This window comes from Chelonia mydas, chromosome 16 (assembly GCF_015237465.2).
Source record: "Chelonia mydas isolate rCheMyd1 chromosome 16, rCheMyd1.pri.v2, whole genome shotgun sequence".
Classification (NCBI taxonomy): domain Eukaryota; kingdom Metazoa; phylum Chordata; order Testudines; family Cheloniidae; genus Chelonia; species Chelonia mydas.
In genome coordinates this window covers 16,863,712-16,888,616 of record NC_057857.1, presented here as the reverse complement: position 1 = coordinate 16,888,616, position 24,905 = coordinate 16,863,712, and the positions used below count along the sequence as shown (strand labels likewise).

The 24,905-nt window shown below is 47.3% G+C and overlaps 1 protein-coding gene across 6 annotated transcripts in view; it reads left to right on the top strand.

Moving 5' to 3' along the window:
* VAV2 (vav guanine nucleotide exchange factor 2) overlaps nt 1-21,984 on the top strand; it is a 309,428-nt gene extending 287,444 nt beyond the window's left edge. For 2 of the 6 annotated variants that reach the window (XM_037879836.2, XM_037879838.2), the window contains 15 exons: nt 831-845; nt 1,340-1,449; nt 2,154-2,255; nt 5,663-5,751; nt 7,022-7,038; nt 7,756-7,777; nt 9,512-9,639; nt 9,892-9,966; nt 12,366-12,418; nt 14,222-14,338; nt 15,557-15,644; nt 15,748-15,871; nt 17,515-17,601; nt 20,001-20,155; nt 21,912-21,984. In XM_037879836.2, coding sequence (XP_037735764.1) covers nt 831-845; nt 1,340-1,449; nt 2,154-2,255; nt 5,663-5,751; nt 7,022-7,038; nt 7,756-7,777; nt 9,512-9,639; nt 9,892-9,966; nt 12,366-12,418; nt 14,222-14,338; nt 15,557-15,644; nt 15,748-15,871; nt 17,515-17,601; nt 20,001-20,155; nt 21,912-21,956 — 1,227 coding nt within the window. In that variant the 3' untranslated portion in view covers nt 21,957-21,984. The remainder of the gene's footprint in view (nt 1-830; nt 846-1,339; nt 1,450-2,153; nt 2,256-5,662; nt 5,752-7,021; nt 7,039-7,755; nt 7,778-9,511; nt 9,640-9,891; nt 9,967-12,365; nt 12,419-14,221; nt 14,339-15,556; nt 15,645-15,747; nt 15,872-17,514; nt 17,602-20,000; nt 20,156-21,911) is intronic. The other 4 variants (XM_037879837.2, XM_037879839.2, XM_037879840.2 and 1 more) reach the window with 3 other exon arrangements.
* The last annotated feature ends 2,921 nt before the right edge of the window (nt 21,985-24,905 follow it).

Genomic DNA, 24,905 nt, shown 5'->3' with positions numbered 1-24,905 from the left:
GGGCAGGACAGGCACGTACACACATGCTTATTCCAATTTGCACATCCGGGTGACTGGGCTTTAGTTGTGTGTGTCTCCTCTGGGGCTCCAAGCTTCATGCTCCCCATGCCTCGGTGCATTTAACAGACTACTACACTACTATTCTAGATTGCAGATCGTGGCAAGCGAAGCGGCTCTCGCATTCTCAAGCACTAGCTCCTAAGCTGTCATTGTGAGAGGGAACGTGGGCTGAGTGGCCAGGTTTATCCTTGCCTGTTGTTCAGAAGAGCTAATGGGAATGGAACCTCCAGCAATAACTGTTCTGGAAAAGGCATCTCTAATCGTTATTCCTTCCGAGTCCTGCGTGGGAGTATCAATACTGGAGTTCAGATATCCCGGTGGAGAGTGCTGTTTCCCTAAAAATGGCCGACCCAAAGGTCGTGGTGGAAGCCTTTGTCTAGTGGGATCTTAGTAGCTTCTTGGACCTGTCCCTCAGCAGACAGCCCTCGAAGCTGTAGAAAGTGTTTGTTTTTCGTGGTTAGCATGGACATGGCAGGCTCTTTGCATTGGGTACGCTCTTCTAAACCAAGTTTCTCTGTCAGAGATGCATATACTTTGCCTGGTTTGGGGCTGAGGTGAGGACACAGAGGAAGATCGGCATCCCAGGAGATCCATAGCTTGGCAGCTTTGGCCACCCTGTTAGTGTGGTCCAGTGTACGGGATAGCAACAAGGGAGCTGTTGTGCCATTTTGAAAATAATTGGTGGCTTTGCTGCTGTGATGTTGAAGAGAGATTGCTAGCCTTGTGTTTTAATGAATTGTGTTTCCACTTTGCTCTCTTATGCTTTCTAGTCTCATGGAAAAATGGTAAGCAACCACGAGATCCACTTTATTTTCTTTAATATTGTAGTGAACTGGCTAGTGTGTATATGCACCACTGCCTTCTGCAGGGCAGGTTGGATGTGTGTCATAGGCTCTATATTGCTGATGATGAATGGAGAGTCTCCTTTAGCTTTAATGGCAGGGACCTGAGCTTTTGAAGCTGCAGGATCTGGTTTCTCTCCCATCTGCTGCCGTGAAATTCTGGTTGATGATGGTGTGCACCAGGGTCCACCATAAAGTCATTTATTGCAATGTACAATAGAGATACAAAGTTGGTCTTTGCACCACTCCCCTACTTTTATCACCAGAAAGGTCCATTGTAACCACAGAGGCAAGTAAAGAGAACACCTTAAAACAGATTACAAATGGACCTGAATTAACCCCCATCTGCCCAGGATGTTGTTGCTTAAGCATTCAGCACAAAGAGGTGAGGGAGAAAGAACTAACATCTGATCATTTCTCTTGGTTTCCTGTTGCAGTGGTCATACGGGTTCTACCTGATTCACCTTCAGGGAAAGCAGGGCTTCCAGTTTTTCTGCAAGACGGAAGACATGAAGAGGAAGTGGATGGAGCAGTTTGAAATGGCAATGTGAGTGTTTTAAGCTTCCCTGCAAAAATCCTCTCTGGCTGCACACCATTGCCACTAATGAAACATGGCCTGGTCAACTCAGTTTCTAGTTCTCAGAGCCCAGGGCTCTGATCTGCAACTCTCACTGACTTCCATAGGACTTCCATGCACAAAGGGTTTCCGGAGATGGGCCTGATGTGATAGCATCTAACCAAACGGTTCATGCAAAAAGCGCGTGTGGGGAAGATGTCTGTAGAAATTGCCACCTTGGGAGAAAACCTACGGCATCCAACGTTGAGCATGTATTTGACCAAATGTTAAGGGCTAAAATCTGCACAGATAGTCAGCACAAGGGTGTTGCATCCTACTTAAGCCCTATTTTGAGGACATAAGTTGTGCATAGGTTTCATATTGGCCTTCTGCACAGTGGTGTATTCTAGTTAAAGACTGACGTAAGTGGGAAAGACAGGCTCATGTGTGAATATATCAATGAAAGTTTAACACACCATACACAACCCCTCCTTCAGCTAGCCCCAAATGATTCTCTAATTCTTTCACTCTTGTGCGAGATCTTATACCATGCTCAGTGATTTCAAAACTTTGACTGAAATCCAGACAGTAGCTGCAACCAAAGACCTTCGAACTCAGAAAGGCTGACCAGGGCAGGTTGATACAACTTTGGGGGTTTGTCTTTTGTTTTGTTTTTTTCCCCTCTTTGGAATTAGGTCCAACATTAAGCCAGAAAAAGCCAGCGCGAATCACCACAACTTCCAGATGTACACGTTTGAAAAGACGACCAACTGCAAAGCATGCAAGATGTTTTTAAGGTGAGCAATGCTCTTCTAGATGAAAACTTTTTTAAAAAACATATCTATTTAAAAAAAAAAAAAGGGTAATTGCTCATTCATCATTGCCCTGGTCTTTTACCCAGTCGAGAAAAGACGTGTGAGTTGGAAAGGGCTAGGTATCTGAGATTCTCTGACTTGCCGTTTGTCAGCTGCAGCCTTTCAGGCTATGGCGAATTTGAAATCAGCGTTGCTGCTGCTGTTTTTCCATTATTTTTCAAGCGTATGATTGTAGGGCTCTAGCTGTGATAACAATTCTGCAAATGGTGGCACAGAATCCCACACCATAGGCCCCTTCGCCCCGACCCGGGAGAACAAATTTGGGTGGGAACAGGCTGTGGTTTTATCGGTATTTCATGCACACACCTGCCCAATGTTAACCTGACAGGTGTCCTACATTTGCCACTCCCCTCTCTGCCCCTAAGATGGAGCCATCTTTGTTCCGCGTTTACTTTGGCCCACAAAAGGGGAGATTTTCAAAGGCACAGCGGGCAGTGAGGTGCCCAACACCTGTTGAAGGTCAATGGGAATCCCAGCCTAAGCCTCTTCCACAAACCATGCCCTCATGTCACCAACCGGGATGTTAGCTCTGCGGTATCACAGTCACACCACTCAGCCACTCCCTGTGTGGAACAGTTGGGCCCATGGGTGTCTTCCAGCTCTCCAGGCTTGTGGTTGTGTTTTAACTCATTAATCCACACCAAGCCTGGCTGTATTCCCACGTTGGGGGCAGCCCACTGACCTGACACCCCACTGCTGTAGCATCGCAGGCAGGCTGATCCAGTACGGGAGCAACCAGGAGTTCTCTTGACTGTTTCCCCATTTCCAGACCTGGATTCTGCGTAGCCTTCCATCCTCTGGGAACTCCATATTAAACACAGAGGGTCCACTATCTAACACAGGGATTTTCAACCTTTTTCTTTCTGAGGCCCCCCCCCCCACAACATGCTATAAAAACTCTGTGGCCCACCTATGTCACAACAACTAGTTTTCTGCATATAAAAGCCAGAGCCGGTGTTGAGGGGTGGGGGAAGCTGGGCAGTTGCCTGGGGCCCCACGCCACAGGGGCCCCCGCGAAGCTAAGTTCGGCTTCAGCCTCAGGTGGCGGGGCTCAGGGCCCCGGACTTCGGCCCCTTGTGGTGGGGCTTCGGCTTTCTTCCCTGGGCCCCAGTGAGTCTAACGCTGGCCCTGCTTGGTGGCCCCCCTGAAACCTGCTCACAGCCCCCCAGGGGGCCCCGGACCCCTGGTTGAGAACCACTGCTCCAACAGACATTTCACAGGGACACAATAATGGGAAACTGTCATGTGTGAGCTCTTTGTAACTTAAAATTCATACTTCTCAGCCCTTTGGCTAGATGTTTTCAACATCTAAAATGGGTTTGTCTTTTTTTATTCCCTCTTTTCCTTTCCTCTGCTCTCAGTTCACACCTAACTCCCAGACTTCCAGCTCACCTCTGCTGTATCGCACAAATGACCCTAATGATCAGGATGGCCTAGTAGCTATAGGAGCTATAAGTCCATGCCCCTGCCCCATTGCTCTGGGAAAGCAGGTATAAGTATTTGGCCATTTGACAGGAAACAGAATCCTTTATGCATCATTGCAGAATTTCAGCAAGGAGCAAGAATTGCTGGCCTGAGGCTATAGATAAATCTTGCATGCAAGGATCACACGCTGAAGCTATAACCTGCCCAGGGGGACTGCTTATTGCCTGGCCTACCCAATTGCAAATGAAATTATCATTAGCTCAACAAATGTTGCATTAAGAAACTTCTTGTGCATATAGAATTGTCTGAATTATCACTGCTGGTCTTTATATGCTATTCTGAGAACCTCTCCATGGGCAATCTTATGGGATTGGTTGGAACATCAATAACATTTAATAGCTAAACCAATCAGCATTCAAATAAACACTGTATCCATGTGGGTGTTTGCCATACAGTCCCGCAAGCTCGTGATCTGGTAACTAATGACAGGCTATCATTTAGTAATAGGTCTTTGCGCTTATACTGCATATTTCATAGGGGGAATTTGAAAGCACATCACAAGCAATTAGGTTTCAAAAACCACCTCTCCATCTCTGCCCCTGAGGTTGGATAAATCCTATTATCCCTACTTCACAGATATGTAAACTGAGGCATAGGGAGGTTAAGTAATTTACCTAAAGTCAAGTGGCAGAGCTGGGAATAAATCCCAGGAGTCTGATAAATGGAGCACATTTCTTATGGAGTTTAACTACACCAGAGGTACATCCCCCGTTCAGCGTGATACCCATCACTGGCAGTATAACTTCCTGCCCAGTGTAGGTTTGTCTATATTAACACTGTAGGAGAGTCTGGTTCTTTTTAAACACAGATGATACACTCTCCTCCGGTTTGTTCGTGTGTTCCCACTGACCGATTTGATACCTTTTCTTAATCCTTCACTGCACAAAAACACCAATACTTATTGCTGGGATTTGAGGCTCAATGAAAGTTTTTATTGAATGAATGGTTTCAGAGTAGCAGCCGTGTTAGTCTGTATTCGCAAAAAGAAAAGGAGTACTTGTGGCACCTTAGAGACTAACCAATTTATTTGAGCATAAGCTTTCGTGAGCTACAGCATACATTAATATGCATCCGATGAAGTGAGCTGTAGCTCACGAAAGCTTATGCTCAGATAAATTGGTTAGTCTTTAAGGTGCCACAAGTACTCCTTTTTTTTTTTATTGAATGAATGTGACCTTCCCTGCTTGAAAATGGCTGAGATTTTAGCCCAACATTATGACCTCAGCTGTACAGCCTTCTGCAGATATACAGCAAGCTCAAGTGTTGACTTTTGGCTTTCATCAGGTGGTGTTTGGCCTTCCATAAGGGTGTAGCTTTCGTAAGTGAATAGCTTGCAGGGATGGTAAAGGGATATGGAGTCTACTCACTGCTAAGTGAAGCTCCAGGTTAGAGGTGACTGCAGGTTACCATCTGATGAATCCGGGGCCCTGACATGAAATGAGCTGTTGGTTTCAATCCGCTTCCTAGGGGACACATTCCCACGTTGCAAAAGTCACGATTGTTGTTGGCACAGATACACCCACATGGGCCACCATCAGCAGAGAAGCTGAGGAATGAATGAAGGAGAAGGTTGAGCTACCATCATCTCCCCAGATGCGGAGCCTACCAGCTCAGAGTAGAGGCACATTTCCTTCCTAGTGCTCTTATTCCTGCAGGTTGGATACACTGAAGGATTGCCCGTCTGGCACCTTTCACATATGTTAGTCACTAGCAAAAAAAATAGTAAAAAGTTAACAGAATAAATTATCATGCAAGAAGTAAAACAAACAGGTAATTGGGGAGGAATATCAAGGAGGGGACTGTCATGAAGAAAAATCGTAAATTTCCAACTTCTCTTTTCACAGAGGAACTTTCTATCAGGGCTATCTTTGCATGAAATGTGGAGCAGGTGCTCATAAAGAATGCTTGGAAATTATTCCTCCCTGCAAGATCAGTAAGTCTTTTGACCTTCTAGCTGTTTTTAAAAGGGCTCGGCTTCTTGTGAATGAACCGATAGATAAAGTTGTTTTCTTTTTAGCATTAAATGTCATCCACTGTTTTATGTCCATTTCTGACTAGTTAAGAAATTTTTTAAAGAGCTTTCCATCCTCTTCCTAGTATGGTAACTTGCTGTGTGTAGCTCTTGTGTGTGTCTGTGTACGTATATGTATATGTATACGTGTATATGTATATATGAATGTTTATATATGTATTCTGACTATTTCAAGTAGTCCCCCATAGTAAATATACATATATTTCAGGGGACTACTCAAAATACAGTAAAGGACCATAAAGCCTGCGAGCAAGTTGGAAAAATACGTAATAATCCCGACCATGCATCGGGTGGGATCTTGCAACCAACTGACTGATTCGCTGAAGCTAATGTTAGAAGAGACTTACTGTAGTAGGACATGAAGTACAGGATATATAGATCCGATTCAGGAGCAATCTTGAGATTCCTACCCAAACAGATGTTGACTGGGAAGCCGCAGAGTTGGGCTGCTGGTTGTGGGAGGCAAAGGGGTAACTGAAGGTAATTTACTGCACTGTTGAATACCCCTTCTGGACTAAGTCTTGTCAAACCAGTCTCCTTGAGAAGAGGAAGTATTCTTCCCTCCAGGTGAAGGTGAAAGTGTTGCTGCTTAGATAGCAACAAGGATAGGGAAAAGGACAACAATGAAGGAAAATTTCATCAGACCCCCTAAGTGGGCAGGGGGAAGGAGGTGAGAGACAGAATGTGTGTGTGTAATGGAGACAAACAAATAGGCTGTCAGTAGATGGCTCCATGGGGTACTATCTTTACATCTGCAACTGCTCTGATGTGGTGGTTGGTGGGGATGCAGTTCTTCGTCTAATTTCTAACGGGCATTTGGGCAATATAACCACACAATGCTCTTTCTCTCTCACCCCCCAAGCCCCCACCACACACGCAGCCGGGCACAAATCCGCAGGGCATGGCTCAGGATGTGTTTGTTACCAAAGAGTTGTTTGCAGGCCTGAGGTGCGTTGGCGGAGCTGGGTGCGATTTGGGGCCTGATCCACATCCCAGTGAGGTGGATGGAAAGGTTCCTACTGACTTCAGTGGGTGTTGGAGCAAGTCTGTAGTGCCTCACTTTTGGTCCCTTCTCTCAAGATGATGAGTTATGCTGTGGAGTAGAGGGAAGTGCAAAACAGAGGGCTGTTTCCCCCTAAATTTAACCAATTATTTTAACATTTATTTTCAGGCTCTCCAGCGGACCAGGTACGTTTGTTTCATTCCCTCCTAACTCCCTGTCAGGCAGGAGCTGTGGGGGCATCTGTGTTTCACTAGTCCAGATTGAATTACAGCTGTGAGCTTTCAACTAGCCCTGGAGGGAGCATGGGCCTTGGGGAGGGCCCCCAGCCTCCACTGCAAACGTTACTTCGGATAATATCCATGTTGCATCATCCTAAGAACCTGATCCTACAAGGAGCTGATCGCCCCCAACTTCCTTTCACTTCAGTGGGATTTTGGGGATCTGAGCACCTCACAGAATAAGTGCTGGTAACAGATGTCCTTTATTTTAGACCAGAATTGGCCTGTTCCACATGGGTCTGGCCTGTCATTTGTGGTGATCACTGTCCGATGTGCTGACTCTCAATGCTGTAATGACTCTGCATTCGGAACTATCATAGATGGAGAACTTGGGCAGCAGGATAAATTTTCACCCCAGTATTTCCCCTGCTAAATTGTGAAGGTTCCTCCTACAGAGAATGGAAAACTTCCTGTCCCTAAAGTGAAGAATTATGGGTAGATATAGCATGATATGCCCCTTGCCTTAGGAAAAAATTGAATCCAGTAGTAACTGCACAGGGAGCTTTGCGGTAATCAGAGCAAGAGCAGAGGTTACTATGGTACTTCAGGGTGTCTTATTTTATCTTTAAATACATTCAGTTGCTATAAGTTTTATTGACCATAAACTATTTTCTCTCTTTGCAGGACTCATTAAATACAGGACCTGGTAAGGGTGGTGTTGGTGTTTTGTCAATGGGTAAATTAGGGGAGGCAGCACTCGTTCAAAGTGGTTGATGAAGGCAAATTTTGGAAGGGGCTCTCATACAGTGTTTCCACCTAAAGCCTGGTCTACACTTAAGTTATACTGGTACAACTATGTTGGTTGGGGGGGTGATTTTTTGCCAACATAGTTATGCCACTAAAACCCTACACTTATACTAGCATGAAGGTGCCTTATACCAGTTTACGCACTCTTATACAAGTATAATTGCATCCACACTAAGGGTGGGGCATGGTGTTTGTTTTTTGTTTTTTGCTGCTTTAACAGTACCAGTATAGGGCTGGTCTACACTGAAAAGTTACATCGGCACAGCTACATCTCTCGGGGTGTGAAAAATCCACATCCCTGAGAGATGTAATTAAGCTGACCTACCTCCACTGTAGACAGCACTAGGTCGTTGGGAAGAATTCTTCCGTCATCCTAGCTACCGCTTCTCAGGGAGTTGGATTGACTAGAGTGATGGGAGAACCCCACCCGTTGCTGTAGTAAGTGTCTACACTGAAGCATAGTTGTAGCACTTTAAGGGTGGGTGTAGCCATATTTAAAGCAGCAAAAGTTTCTTATGTAGACAAACCTTAAGCAGCCAGGAGACTGGGGTAACCCTCATTCTGCTCACAGGCATGTGCCCTCACAGTTATGGTGGAGATAGAGGAGGATGGTCCAATGGTTTGAGCACTACCTTAGGACTTGTGAGATCCAGGCTCAAGTCACTGCTCCACCACAGACTTGCTCTGTGGCCTTGGGCCAGTCACTTAGCTGCCTCTCAGTTCCCATGTGTATCATGGGGACAACAGCACTGCCCAGTCTCCCAGGGATTGTGAAGATAAATACATGAAAGACTGGGAGGTCCTCAGATTCTCTGGCAGTGAGGGCTGTATAAGTGTGGTTGTATTGAGGTTGTGATAACTCACTCTGTAGCTCCTGATGTTATCTTCTGTCAGCATCATTATTCACTCTGGTCCCTGTTACATTTTCCCTTGTTCAAGATTAATGCAGATCAGGGCCCTGAGATAGTCCTGAATGCCCCAGCTTGCAAGAAAAGACACACCTCCCTTTTGTGTCTCTTTCACTTAAAGGAAAGCATGTCCAAGGGGAAAAGTCCTCTTAATCCAAGCTGGTGACATGAACGTTTTGAGCACGAGCATGTTGCTCCCATTAGCTGGGGCGAGGGGAAGGTAAAAGCAGTTGAAAAAAAGGGTGCTAAGATAAATATTGTCAGTTGAGTGTGGCAGGGGAGGAATATTTAACACATGATCATTCACAGCACAGATGGCTGCTGGCTGAGAATGTCAGTCCCAAATCCCATCAAAATTCACTGGGAGTTGGGCGCCTAACTCCTTGTCCCCTCAGAAATCCCAGTCTGTGTCACTCAGCCTGTGATGATTCGCGAGTGGCTTGTTGCTGCCCAACTAAAGCCTGTCTGAGATTACAAGGTTCCAAGGCATCTTTTGCCCTGAGTTTGGAGCTGGGGTTCAGTTTGGCCCATCGTTATCTGCCCCCAATGTTTTACTTGCCAGACTCTCTCATGTTAACCATTTAGCTTGAGCAAATCGAGGCGCCATGCCATGTGCATGAATGAGCTACACCAGTAAATCCTGACCGCTAATGTTCTCTGGGTTAGTAGCTCACAGGATGGTCTTGTCGTAACAATGGTCTTGTCGTCTTCCCTCCTCTTTCTAGGTCCTAAAATGGTGGCAGTTCAGAATTACCATGGCAACCCAGCTCACCCAGGAAAGCCAGTGTTAACGTTTCAGACTGGGGACATAATAGAACTGCTAAGAGGGGACCCGGACTCACAGTGGTGGGAAGTGAGTGAAGTTGTTCTTTGGAAATGTTCAGAAGTCCTTACACAGAGGCTATTGGCTAGTTGTAAAGTTCTTACTTATTTATTTCCCCCGCTGCACTTTTATTCACTGGAGTTTGCAAGCCATCATCCAAATAAATTCTCTGAGGCATATTTTCAGCTTGTGGCAGGCAGATATAACATATGCAGTTCTCTGAAACTGGAGCAAAGAATCAAATTTCTTTGGCACAGTGCTGACGTTAATCTTTATTTACAGGGGAGGTTAATGCAGACAAAGAAGTCTGGTTATTTTCCCAGTTCGTCGGTGAAGCCCTGTCCTGTGGACGCTAGGGTAAGTGCATAAAAACAGACCTGAGCCTAATACCTCCAAGCTTGGTTTGGGGGTTTGGCTTGGGGCCCATCTCCTAAAGCAAGACAACTTAAATCATGGGCTGTACACCGGCATCCAGCTGGAGTATCTCTGCTTATTGGAGTCACTCTGGATGTCACTGGTGTAAGTCACAATTGGGAACTGTCTTCCTTGCTGTCGGGATTTTGTTTGAGATGGGTGAATATTTATGCTCAAAATGGGAAAGTTCATCACATGGTGCGGGCTTGGACAGATACCTTTCTCCAGAGTGTAACTTCACACGCTGCTTTGTCTGGGACCTCCAGCTAGGCCTAGGAGAGACTATAGCAGTGTGAGTTTTGCCTGCAGACCTGGCTCAGTCATGGAGGACTGAAGAATGTGTTGGGGGAGATTTCTGAAGGAGGCTCAAGGTCAGCCAGGGACACTAGATGGAGTCTGCAAATTATTTCACTTAAAGGGACACAGCCATGGTTATTTATCAGGCTAAAAGAATTACCTTAGGTGGTGCTTTGTACCCTAATAGTGGCCCTGTCTTGAAGATCTCTAATGTGTTGTCTGGTTGTGTTAATGTGTAACCAAATGAAGTCCTATCTATTAATTTAATTTTCCATTTTCTCCCAATTAACCAAAACTGAGCCAGTGCATGCGAGCCATTTGCTAGCAGTTATGAAAGGACTGGAGGAATGTAGATCATTAGCATGTACCCAATAAGAGGAGCTTGGTATTCTTCAGTCCAGCCCTAAACCCTAAATTTGACCCATACTGGGTTAAGGGGCTTGGTCTTTCCATTAACTCCTGTGAACTTTGGGCCCTTAGAGTAAATGAGTCTCCTGAGTAAGTGAATTCTCTACTCACGCTGCACAGCCATTGCAGATGTCCCATGCATATTGTGTGCTGTCCTTAGTGTAACACGCACTTCACTTCTCCTTTAGCACACTCTTCCCTCACTCCTATTGCAATTTCCCAGCTCCTTGCCCCTTTAACTTCTGCATTCTGTTAAACTGCATTTTAACAAGTGCTTTAGCACAGGGATGTGTGACAGCCAGAAGTCAGTGCCTAATTTTCCAACCTGGGCTTCTTTCCAAACCTGGTGTCTTCATTCACAAACCCCACCGCCCAGCTCAGCCATGCTCATTCTCTGCACCTGTTCTGGCACATTTTAGGGGAGTATGCCCAAGCCCCGTATAACATATTACTTTAGTACTAACATATCTTTAGTACTGCAGTAAATGCATTCTTCCTATTCAGGCTTTTAGTCTGCTTGGGTGATGTGCTTGGCCATGGTATGACCCAGATGCCAACTTCCTGGCCTGCTGGCTTGTGGGGCTATTTGTATAATCTTTAGACCACAAGCCGTGCTGCCATGGGGCCAGTGTTGGTCGGGGATAACTTCCGGTGCATCTGCCCCCCACCGCCTTACATTTGTGCTTGGACTAAGAAAAAGATTGTCCCAAAACATTAACAGAAATAAAAACAGGGGTTGGGGGCTGTGAAGGGAAAGATGTTTTCAGCCAGAGGGAAATGCAGCGTGGTCCAGTAGATAGGGCACTGCAGTACTCTGGGAGTCTAGAAGACCTGGGTTCTCTTCTTAGCATCACCCCTAGCTTGCTGCATGACCTTGAGCAAGCTTGCTTACCTCTGTGGGCCCCGATTTTTCCATCTGCAGCTTAGGGATAATGCTGACCCAGCACTGTCAGGTGTTTTGAAATTGCACTTGAGAGAAGCTCATGGGGGGACTAAGTGGTGGTTGGTTGTTGACAAGTTTTAAAAGCTTTTAATTACTTTTAGGCTATGTCTACACTTACGGGGGCATGTATTGCATGCCCCCTTAGCATGGGTATAAATAGCAGTGTGGACGGCAAGCCCCTGCTTAGTTGAGTGGAGCAAAGACACGCCAAAACCTTAGGGTAGGTACCCTGCACCAGGGCTTTGGAGCGGAGCCTGGAGCAGCTCCGGAGCAGTGGAGCTGCAGGTTTTTGCCTGGAGCTGGAGCGGAGCCGGAGCACAGCTCCAAAGCCCTGCCCTGCATGGTCTCTACCTGCCCAAGCAGCGCAGTGTCTCCCTGCTGGAACCTGTCTCGTATAACACCCCACCGCAGCATGAACGCAGCCTGCTTTTCACTGCAGCGTGTCGCCCCACGTAGACCGCAAACGGGTCAGATAAATCAAAATACCCAATACACTTGGCACAGCTGGTTTGCGTGTGTGCACCAACGAGAGAAGCAGTTGATTATAACCCTCTTCCTCTGACTCCGAGCCCAATAACACATAAAATGCTTGGCGCATAAAAACGCTCCTGTACGGAGGAGTGTCTCTGAGACAATCTATAACCTAATCAGGATCTGCGCCCCACAGTAATAAGCGTTGTTCTCTTTGCTCTAGGCTCCCAGCAGCCGGCCTCCTTCGAGAGAAATAGACTACACAGCGTACCCTTGGTGAGTCGGTCATTAAATGAGACGTTCTGATAGAAATGCTTTACTACAGACATAAAGATGGATTGGCGTTACCCTTTAATTCCATTACTTTGTCAAAAATCCGCTATGGGATAAATGATGAATGCACTTTGGAAGCTCCCCTCATCCTCCCTCCTGTCCCACCATCCACTGTCGATGTACAGGAGCCCTGAGACTTTCAGGCAAATAGGGCTAAAACGGCGTAGTCAGTTGGTGCATGAGCATTTCCGTTCTGAAGACTTGAGTTTGAATGCCGACTTCAGAGCCTGATCCAACACCAGTTGAAATCAATGGGAATCCTTTTACATGGACTGCAGTGGGCTTTGGATCAGAGCACAGATGGGAAATGCATTTGTTGATCTCTTGCTACTTTGCCCGCTGAGGATTTGGCTGGGTTGGCAGGTCCCTGCTCAGGAGAAGGATGTTGGAAGTTAGTGTAGGGCACTGGCAGATCTTTGCAGGAGAAGCTTGCTCTTCACTTGCCCTTCCCTCTAGTTCTGTCCATTGGTATCCGTTCTTTACTTTCATGAGTCCAACAACCCCAAGAAGTTTTTCATTGAAATCTGTGCACCTTGGGACTCATTCCCAATCAAGGTGGCTCTCTAGGAACAGTATAAAAACAAAAGACTTCAAAGACGGGAAGGGGCTGCCCTCTGCACCACTAAACCTTTTCTCTTAACTTGCAAAGCAGTTACTTGCCATTTAAGTATATCTGGTCACTTTTTTGCCTACTTATAAAGGGTTTGATCAGACCCCCTTTCTCTCTTAATCACCCTTCCCTCTCCTAACCTTTAAAAATGGATTTTTTTGTTAAAACTTATTTTCAAATATTAATATAAAAAACCCCATAAATTAAAATTACCTACATACCTGGATAACCTGGCAAATCAAGGAAGCCCCCCCCATGAGTACTCATGCTGTGAGCTCCACAGCCATCCAAGATGGTATCTTTTGTCCGACTTGACTGCAGTCAATGTCCTTACTGCTGTCCAGCTAACAGAAGAGATTGCCAAAGGAGAGTTCAGTGCCCAACTCCCATTGAAAGGTGGGTACCAAACCAGCCTTTGTAGCTTTGAAAATCTCCCCCAAGGAGGCTCTGACCTAGAAGATGGCTAGCTCTAACTCCCGGAAGCAGGAGTTTGACATGAACTGCATTGATAGTCATTGTTTCCTTTTAAGAAGACACTTTTGGAGGCTGAGGATTCAAAAGCTCTCACCACTGGCCCAGCTGTGCTCCTACCTCTCCCAGGTGCTGAGGACCCTGGGCTCCCAGTGATACGATGGGAATTCAGGTCACTTGACACTTTGCAGCAAGTGCCCCCAGGATTGGACTGGATTGTAGTGGTCTTGTAGAAGGCTTGCTGCTAGGACTTCCGGTTCTGTGCTGTGTCAGGGTGACACGGTTTGTCTGTGCCTGGTATCAGCAAGCAGGCTGCTCATCTTTGGAGCGTGTTGCCATCCAGGATGCTCTGTGGGGAAGATCGGGAGACAACCAGAGACTGTAAAGTCCGCATGAGCTTATTTTAAAAAAACCCAACAGCTGTTGGTGTAATGAGTGGCTTGTGGGCTCATGCAATAGCCAGGAAAGGTAATTGATTGGTCCCTGTTACCTGCCAGTTAGGGAGCTGCACCAGTCAGGAGGGATGATTGTAGACGTTTTGACCCTGGCCCAATTCAAAATGCAGTAGAAATCCTGTGTTACTAGACAGAGCCTTGTCAGCCAAACCTATAGTCAGTAGTTGGCTGCTCTGTGATCTCAGCTCCTAATGGTGAGTGTTCATTTAGGTTTGCAGGGAACATGGAGAGGCAACAGACAGACAACCTGCTGAAGTCGCACGCCAGCGGGACGTACCTGATTCGAGAGAGACCAGCGGAGGCCGAGCGCTTTGCCATCAGTATTAAGTGAGTATAGCAATGTGTGCTTATGTTAATGGAGCTCAGACAAGGTGGTAAGTGACTGCTGGGTAACCAGCGCAAGGCATTGAGCTGGTGTCTCCGGGGTGTGAAATTGACCATGCTGGACCGATAAGCTTTACTCTCCTCTGGTTCTGCACCGGAGGAAAGCTTGTGATTTTAATGACAGCCTGATTGCCTTAGACATCAGGTAAACTGTCTACAGAAAATGCTTCCTTTTCCCTTTTGGATTTGAAATGGCAAGTGCAGTCCCACTGATCTACCTGACTTAGAGTCATATGTTTTAAGACTCGTTAGTACTGGTGCCCATTTGTAGGATGAGATAGTCTAGTTCTTGCTGGGTTTGGCTTTGTAGAGGTTCCCCGTAAGGAACTACTGTGAAGTAAAAGAGCACACACAGATGAAGTGCTGGTTAGAGATTTGTACTAGACTGTTCAAACATGAGGATTTCCGGATTATTAAAGTATTGGCCTTTAAAGTAAAGGCACCATTGATGGCTCTAGCATGCTGCTGTGTAGCCATCAGGTTAATCTGGCATATCGTGAACATTCAGAATGGTTGGTAAGGCACCAGGGCACTACATGCTATCTCTCATTTAATTATTTATACATAATGGAACAGCTTCAACAGGAGAGACTCGCTCTAGCATATCCCATAGCCCATTGGCTAGAGCATCTCCTGCAGTGAACGACACCCAATTTCAAATCCCTGCTCCACATCCGACAGAGGGGAGAATTGAACCTGGGTCCTCCACGTGCCCGGTGGGTGCTCTAACCACTGGGCTAAAAATGATAAGGGAGGCAGCACTACCACAGTTCCCGCTTCCTCTGGCCGGTTCCTGAATGACGCCAGAAAATTTTGTTGGGGCTGAAACTGTTTGGCAAATTCATGAATAGTTCTGGGTTGCCCAGCGCTGCACTTTTTGGCAAATAGATTGTTCGCCCCAAACACTGCATCCAGCTCGACCGCTGAGTTCTTTTCCCAGCTCTGACACCGGTTCCCTCGGTCACTGAACACCTGTGCTTTCGATTCGCCATCTGGGAAAGGGATAAGGCTGATGCACCTGCCGGGGGGTTGAGCCACACGGGTGATGGTCACAGAGCGTTGGGAGGAGGCAGAGTGTTACATGCTAATACACGGCAGGACAGACGCTGACAGATAAGGGTCGGAGTGTTTCTGAAGTGCCGGCTGCGATTGTTGTCACAGGTTTAACGAGGAAGTCAAGCACATTAAGGTGGTGGAGAAAGACAACTGGATTCACATCACAGAAGCCAAAAAATTTGAAAGCCTTTTGGTACGTTTCTGAATCTGCTTTTCTCACTGTGCGCGTGACTTGCTTTTCCGGAGCCACGCTGAGCCCTGTCGGTGATCACATGTACTCGGTGTGTTCTCTCTAGGAATTGGTCGAATACTACCAGGCCCACTCGCTGAAGGAGAGCTTTAAACAGCTGGATACAACGTTAAAATATCCATATAAATCCCGAGAACGTTCTACCTCCAGATCCTTCACTCGCTCCCCAGGTAAAACCCAGCGTACCTAGGACATTGAATTGCATCTATAACAGCCCAGATATTTCATGGACAGCCACCCCTCTGGTTCCCCTTTTGAGAAATACCTGTGTGATAGATGTAGGAGCTCTGTCTGGTCTCCCAGCGAACAAAGGGTGTTCATAGGCTTTAAGGCCAGAAGGGACTGTGAGATCATTTAGCCTGACCTCTGGAAAGAAATGTGCCCAGTATGGGACTTGAACCCATGACCCTGAGTCTGAACTAGCCAGGCTCCTTGTCAAGTGCATGAGTGCAAGCTCAACGTCCGTCTCTCCCCCCTGGATGCTGAGAGGAAGGGCTCTTGGATTGGTTGCATGCGAGGCATTTGTGGGGAAAAATGCCTCGCATGCAACCTAGGAAAGCCCAGCTGGGGGGTTTCTCTTTGGTCTTTGTTAACTGCTTTTGATTTCTTGCTTCAAACATGATTCCCTTATTGTCCGTGACTCTTTTGTGGGGGAAGGAGTTCCAGTGAGTCATCCCACCACCGCTTTTCCAAACCCTTTAGGATAATGATCTGGCCACAGTTTTGCAAGATAAAAAGCACACGTAAGCTGAGGTGAGGAGTGGAGAGTGCTTAGCATGTGGCAGGATCAGGCCCATATTGCTATAAAGAATGTAATTATCCTGTGTCAAAACATCTCTGAGGTCAACAACTGCAGTGTGAGAAATTTCAAGTCCTTTGCTATAAATAAATAAATATAAAAGGACTGAAGCCAATCGGCATGAAGAGAAGAACTTGCTTCACCTCTGAGACACACAAGGTTTTCGCTTCTCTATCTGTACAAGCATCCATATGTCAGTTTTACTGGCCCTGATTCAGGTGTCACTTATGCCGGTTGATACCCCTAGTATTTGTTAGACCTAGTCAAAAACATGGTAAATATACTGTGTGAAAAATTCCTAAACAAATGAACCTTTAAATTACAATAGAAAATTCCTGTGAAATATTTTATTTTTTGATTGAAGACTTGGGGAAAAAAAATTTCTCCATTTTTTCCAAAATGTGTTTTGTTTTTTTTTAAGTTTCATTTTGGTGATTAAAAAACCGTTTTTCTCTTGCTTTTTTACTCCCTCCCCCCCCCCCCCCCCCCAAAAAAGAGGGGAAGAGTGGATATTTTTACCCACAAAAACTAACTTTTTTTTTTTATTTAACACTTTTTGCCTTTGAAAACCAAAACATTTCAACCAAAAATGAATTTTGCTTGTGAACGTTTTCATTTGGGTTAAAAAGGCATTTTCCATCAAAAAAACTTTTTTTTTTCCCCCAACCAAAAATGTTTAACCGGCTCTGTCCATTTTTCTTCAATGGCAAGTTGCTCCCAATTTACACCAGCGAATGCAAGAGGAGAATTGGGCCCACTGACTTCAATGGACTCACTCCTGATTTACACCTATGTAAGCAGGAGGAGAATCTAGCCCATTGTAGTCTGTCTATGCAGATGTATCCTATGTCCTCCCAGAGCTTTTCCTGCCTTAATTTAGCCACAGCGGAGGCTCCTGAACCAGAACTGCTGCATGCTCAGAGTTTTCTTTTTTGCAACCTGCTTCTGCACTGTGGATTTTTAATTTCCTTTTTAATTCTTGTTCTTCTGCCTCTGTTTCTAACCTCTTTGCAGCTTCCTGTGCTTCCTACAACTTTTCTTTTCTCAGTCCTCAGGGCCTCAACTTTTCTTCTCCGAATCCCTCCACTCCTTTCTGGTCAGGTATATAGCCCCTTCTGTTCTTGAGAAGAAAGCACCATCTACTGGCCATCCCTAGGGCAGCAGGGCCTCTGCCTGCTTTTTGACAGGACACAAACGGTATCAGCTTGAAAGCCATCTGCAATGGGACCCGCCCCCTGCTGTCCCTCCCTATCTATATAAAAAGTCCAGCTAAGGTATTGGCCCTCCTTGGGGGTGTCAGCTGGGGGCAGAATCTGGTAACCCGAAAAATGCAAGAAACCAAATAGGAAAACACAGTGAATTAAATATTGAGAAAAGGGGTGGGGGCAGAAAAAAGAAATCTAAATCTAGTGGGTTGGGATCTCATGATATACTTCAAGCTTGACCCGTGTTTCCTGTGTCTCTCGTAGAATGGAACATTGGCATCACACCATTTTAAAGACTGTTGTTTTCCTTGCAATAATAATAGAAGGTTCATTTCCAGCCGTTTTTGAGCTCTAATGTCCGAGCATGCTCAGTAGCGTCATAATTAGGGCAGCTGGGAGGAGCCCATGATGTCAAAAAGTGATGGAATCCCCTATAAAATGTTGGAACAATATTCAACTCCAACGTGCATCAAACAAGCATCTTCCTTCTCCTGTGGTACCAGCGACACCTTAAATGGTCAGAAGTGAAAAAGGCGTTTAGAACCCAATCGCTTCTCGCCGTTTATGCCTTTTAACTTTTTGCATTTTCATTAGCGTGGACAGTGAAAATTACGTCTTATTCCTGCCATGCTTGGTTACATAACTTTAAAAGAAAGATTCCTTCTCCCAAGAGCTTTCCTGTGAAATCTGAATCCTGCAAGTGAATGAAATTGATATCAAAAAATCAGCTCTGAGCACGCTTCTGGTGAAAGAGTTCAAAGCTTTCATCTATCACACTCTGTTCTCCAGCCTGGCACTCTTACTAGGCCAAATGAGCCCTGCAGTAAATGTATTTTCTATGTGTTAATTGTCTGTTGCCATCCGCATCTCCTTACATCCTGAGCGCTGAAAACCTGGGCAAAGCTTCCTCCTCCAAACCCAGTTTAACCTCGGTTTGCAAAACATTTAAAATTGTAAACAGTTTTGAAACTGAAAAGTCCTTAAGACTAAAGGACAGTTTCATAGAAACAAACAGCAGCAAAAATTTTTTTTTGTAATCTTAAACATCTTTTTGCCCCTTTGTTTGCCTGTGACTCTGAGAGCATGATCACTGCTATAACCATGTCCCTTCCCATCATTTAAACCCCCTGACTCTCTCTGTCTGTATAACCTGCAGGACAATATTGCAGAAAATGCAGGTGGTACGTTTTCCATATCTCCTTTGCAACCTGTGTGCTAAAGGAGATAACCCCCCTCTTCATGGCCTGATGCAACTGAGGTCTGCGCCATTTGCTACAATTGAGTACTGTTCAATTCCTAATCCCGGGGAAGATGTTAGTAATGGAATGCCACTTGCATGCTGTAAATGGATGACCAGTTTCTGGTCCTTCTGAACTAAATATATTAGTACAGTTTCTAAAAAAGGGTTAGAGATGCCTGTTAATAAGAATAGCATCTGCAGTTCTGCTGACGTTGTGCTCTGAAGTGTGCGGTTTACAAACTGATTATGAGCTAGGATCAGGAAGAAATTCCCATTTGCTAGGATATTGTTGAAAAACTGTGTCCCAAAAAGGGGCCTTTTCACCAAAGCACCTATTTTGGGCGCTGTCCCAAAACACCACCCGAGGTGGTCAGTCCTTGTATTGCAATTTACAGGTTCCTTATCTCAGTGCCATTGAGAGAATCTGCCATTGGGGCTAATCCCAACAGCTAATAAAGAGGTAGTTTAAATATAAATTGCTTTGTAGAATCTCCCTTAAATGAAGTGACCCATTAGATGTCAGAGCAGTAAAGCAACAACTAGAAGTGATGGAGATAACTTTGAAATAGATTTTTCTTGTTCCCTTTATTCTTATAAAACCTTTGCTTTTATCTCCCTTCCCCCTTGACCCAGTCACCTGTAGCAACACCTGACAATGAGATTATATATATATAATACACACACGCACGCACGCACAGTAGAAAGTCCCTTTCCTGGGTGTCCTTCAAAGTTTTATATCCAGTGACTAGAGGGGTGATGCAACTGATTGAGACCCATTATGAGACCAACGAGATGTTGATAATGGAAAACCCAGCCTTGGAAATCTGATATGACCATGCAATTCCAATTCACACATGGCTGAAAGATTAAAATAAAGCCACCTCAATATCTAATTGACTGTCTTAGTCCACAGAGCTGTTTTCTGCCCTGATCTTGCAAGGGAAATGAGGACTCTGGTAAAAACCCAGGTTGAACACAGTCTAGCTTTTCCCAGGCTTCAGATGGTCTCGCACTACGGTGCAGACATTTAATTCCCTTTCCTTGTCCACCCGCAGTGGTCACGCCTCCAGTCATAGGGACCGCAGTGGCACGCTACAACTTCGCCGCACGGGACATGCGAGAGCTCTCTTTGCGAGAGGGCGACGTGGTGAAAATCTACAGCAGGATAGGCGGAGACCAGGGATGGTGGAAGGGAGAAACAAATGGAAGAGTAAGTGATGGCAAGATGAGGGTTCTTTTATATTTAAATAATGCTACTTTGCCTTTTTAGAATAGTAGGTGTGTTTAGATGTGGACTGGCTAATAGAGCGGGTCAGAATTTTCCAAATTAAAATCTAATTTTATTTTAAAAAAAAAAAAAAAAAAAGGGAGGAGGGCGAGGGAAGCTTTGCCTTTCCCCTGTTTTTCAGCCAGCTCTACTAATTAAACTCAGGAGGTGGAAGAGTAAGTATTAGCCCCATTTTACAGATGGGGAAAACCGAGACAGGGAAAGTGACTTGACAAAGGTGTTGAAATGAATAGGTGACAGCAGTGAGATTAGAACCCAGGACTCCCCGAGTCCCAGTTTTATGCTTGTTCCTCCAGACCACACTGCCTTATGGACAACCCTGTATGAAACCCAGTTTCAACTTAGGCCTTGTCTACACTGTCGGCAGCGTGTATTGTACGTACAGGTACATGCTGCAGTGAAAAGCAGGCTGGGTCCACACTGCAGCGTGTAGCTATGTGTGGCAGAAAAAGGTTCTGGCCGGGGGGGGACTCATCACTGCTGGAGCTGCTGGATGCCTTTCCCTGCTGCCTACCCCTGCCAGAGCCTTTCCCCACGGCTGGAGCCTTTCCTGCTGGAGGAAAGGAGGGAGTGGGACACCACCCTTGTAAAAAGAGCAGTGTAGACCCTGGGAGACGTGGCTTGGGCATGGAGAGAGCTGTGTAAGGTATGTACCCTAAGGTTTTGGCGTGTCTTTCCTTCCCGTCTACCTGTGCTAGGATGGGTGCAGCGTATGTTCTCTACACGCCTTTAGTAAGAGAGAATTGTGCACCAGCTAAAGGCTGGACACATGGAAAAGACTTCAAGAAACCAGGGTTGCAGCTCTGCAGTTGGATTCCTGCCTGGGAAAGCAATGGACTTCTCCGGCCTGCTTCCCTTTGCCATGCAATCTAGCAGCATGCCATTCCTCCTTCTGGTAGAGGTAGTCCTTGGCCAGTGCTGTAAAATTATCCCCACAAGTCCAGCCTTTCAAAAGCACAGCACCTGGCAGCGATTTTTAAATTTAGAGCAGCACAGGGGCCGGGAACGGCATGAGGGCCAGTCTCACAGACACAGCAGGCATCGGGATCTGATCCTCCTTTTGGCTTTATGCTGGGAACTGACACAAGAATGGCTCTGAAAGGCCATGGCTCAGAATCATAGACATTAGCAATTGTACTGGGTACAAGCGATGGTGTCCCCAGGGAGTAGTCCCCAGGGAGACTACTCCACAGTCTAATGATGCTGATCACAATAATGCACTGTCTTTCTACAGTGCCTCCTGTCAGACTTTGCAGACACTATTGAGTTACTCCACATAGCAGCCCTCCGACGGGGAGGTTTGTTATTCCTTTTTTAGTAATGGGGGAAACTGAGGCACAGTGGATAAATGACTTGCCCCAGGTTGTATACAGCCAGAATCAGTAGCATAGTCAGGACTAGAACCTAGTCTGACTCTGTCCCATGTTCTCATTATTGGACCATGCTGGAGAACCAAGTGCTCTTCCACCCAGACTAAAGTCTCAGTCCCACGTAGCTGGGAGCAAGATATTGTATATGTGTCAGCTCTATGGATACAGTACCAGACTTCTGGGGCAACATAAATGGTGGGATGATGGAGCCCATTCTATGAGGAAAATGTCTCTGTGCTCAGTTTGGGTGGGTCTCTTTGCATATCCATGCCCAAGGAGTTCTGCTCATCGTTCCTTTTCTGCTGCAGATTGGCTGGTTTCCTTCGACCTACGTGGAGGAGGAGGGAGTGTAAGGAGGACTGGATCTCTGGCCGACATCGCCGAGCGCCCAGTAAAAGCCGCTGCAGATTGTGCAGAGTGGTCCCAACGCCCAGGGCTCTGAGTGAAACACAATCAAAAATCCTCCAGTATTAACAAGTCCATTGTGAATTGTTTTACAATCAGTCCTCTGTAAAGTGTGTGCGCGCGTCAGGGGGTGCCAGTGGCTCTCAGTCCTGGGTTGTGTTACTTCTGTGTAAGAGAGAGAGAGTCTATAAGGTAACATTTGTCTGTAACAGCAGCAGGAGTGTCCTGGGAAGATCATGCTCGACAGCCTTGCCTGAGCAGGACAACTCCGCCATCCGAACCCATTTCATGGAGGGTGTTTCAAAAGCCACCCTGGGGCTCATGGGAGGCTGGGGCCAAAGTCTCACTCTGACTGAAAGTGGAGGGAGCGTTTCAGATTTCTACTGAGAAGGAGCAAGCCAGCCCCAGAGTCACAGAAGAGGTGATCTCACCCCACCCTGCTCTCTCCCCCTGCTGCTTGAATGGACCCCTCTGGATAACGATTTTTCTTGTCAAGTCGGCGTGTTCGACGGCAGGGCCCAACTCTGCTGCCCTCCTGAGGTGATTTGGGGAGCAGAGCAGAGGCGCGGTGAGGAGGCCTCTCTCCGTGAGCTCTGTAAGATACCCCATTGTAGGAATGAGTTTTTGAGAGAGAGAGAGAGAGACGGGTGTGAAGTCAAACTCTCGACACAGCCAGCCCTGGACGACATGAGAGAGTTCCAGTTTTGCAACGTGGGTCCGTTCTCTCGGGCTAGGTTCGGTCCCACTAGATTCACCCGGGGCAGAAGGGACAGCCCTTTGCCTGAACGGCCCCACCTGTGTCAGTATGTCTGGCGGCGTTCGGGGGCTGCAGAATGCGCCCCCCTGGGAAGAGTGTTTGGAAGCCATTGACGTGCTGGGGGGCACATACGGTAATAGCTCCAGATGTGCATCATCTGCTCCAGCGCGTGCCCCAGTCACCGCCTACCTGTCCTGTGCTTAACAAGAATGCAGAAGCCCTCACCAGACTAATGGCCGTTCCTGTAGCCGTTATATGCATCTGCCTCAACGACCTCAGTGGGGCTTACTCACCTGAGTAAGGACTGCAGGCTGAATCCCTCATTATCTAAAAATATGTGGGAAAAGGGTCTCCTTGCCCCATCCACCAGCACCAAGTCTTCCCACCTGTTCTCCCCTGTCACCCCCAGAGCCAATGAGGAAGAATTCTGTGTTGCCCCCTCGCTGTGTCTTTTTCATCATTGCACTGCTCTGAATAACGTACTCCTGGGTCTCTTGCTTTCCAAATTGTGTCCATTTTATGGGATAGGCAGAATTGTCCGGTGGAGTCAATTTCAAGTGACCGGTGCCAGGTGCTGCCCTTTGCTCACCAGAGTAGCATTTCCTTCCAAAGTGCACTATTTAAAACAAACATGATGCATCCACCACAAGGCACAACTCCCCCTTCCCCCACTTTCAAGCCCCAGAAATTCTCCTCCCGTTGCTTTAAATGAGGCTACAGAGTTAGGTCGACCTAAGGCAGCTTACCTCCGCCTAATTGTGTCGGTGGACACACTACAGCAGAGGTGGGCAAACTACGGCCACATCCGGCCCACGGGACCCTCCTCCCCGGCCCCTGAGCTCCTGCCCCAGGAGGCTCGCCCCCGGCCGCTCCCCCGCTGTCCCTCCTCCCCCGCAGCCTCACCTCGCTCCACCACCGGCACAACGCTCGGGGCGGCGGGGCTGGGAGCTGCAGAGCCCGGCCTGACCCGGTGCTCTGTGCTGCACGGTGGTGGTGGCGGCGGTGGCGTGGCCCGGCTCCAGCCCCCGGTGCTCCAGGCAGCGCGGTAAGGGGGCAGGAAGCGGGGGGGGGGGGTTGGATAGAGGGCAGGGGAGTTCGGGATGGTGGTCAGAGAGCGGGGGTGTGGATAGGGGTCGGGGCAGGAACAGGGGGTTGAATGGGGGCAGGGGTCCCGGGGGGCAGTCAGGAAGGAGGGGGGGTTGGATGGGGGCTGCAGGGGGCAGTCAGGGGACAGGGAGCGGGGGGGTTGAATGGGGTGGTGGTGGGCAGTTAGGGGCGAGGGGTCCGGGGGCGGTCAGGGAGAAGGGGTGGTTGGATGGGGCAGGGGTCCTGGGGTGGGCAGTCAGGAATGAGAGGAGGGGTTGGATGGGGCAGCAGGGGGCAGTCAGGGGAGAGGGAGAAGGGGGGTGTGGAGGGGGCAGGGGTCCCGGGGGGCGGTCAGGAAACAGGGGAGGTTGGATGGGGCAGGAGTCTTGGGGCGGGGGGCAGATAGGAGGTGGGGGCCGGGCCCTAACCGGCCCTCCATACAATTTCCAAAACCCGATGCGGCCCTCAGGCCAAAAATTTTGCCCGCCCCTGCATTACAGCCTTGCTGCCGTCTATGTAAGTGTCCGACTATACTCACATCATAACTCCACCTCCATCAGAGAGGCTTAGGGCTTATGTCGGTGTAGTTAGGGTGACACAGTGTCTGTGTAGACACTGCATTACTTATATCGGCTGTTGGCTGTCATGCTTGTTAAATTCACAGCTCCCGCTGGGCAGCCACATTCCCAGCGGGGAGCTGCATGTGGAGCCAAGATCCCAGGCTCTCAGCCCTCCTCCACCCCCCAGCACTGCAGTTGTAAGTCGACCTAAGATAGGTCGACTTAAGTTTCTAGTGTAGACATGCCCTCAGTGCACTTTTGGGTCGTTGCTCCCATCTCTCATGTTTTTCAGCAGCCTGACCGCTTTGAGACTTTGCTACTGGGCTTTGGGCCAGATTCTGCTCTCATTTGCACTGATGTAAATCCAGAGGAACTCTAGATTTGCACTGGCATAATGGACACCAACCTTAATGACCACGGCTGCTTGCCTTTAGAGAACTGCAGGCACGCATCTTACGATGGACAAATAAAGAAACGATATCTAGGCGTTCTGC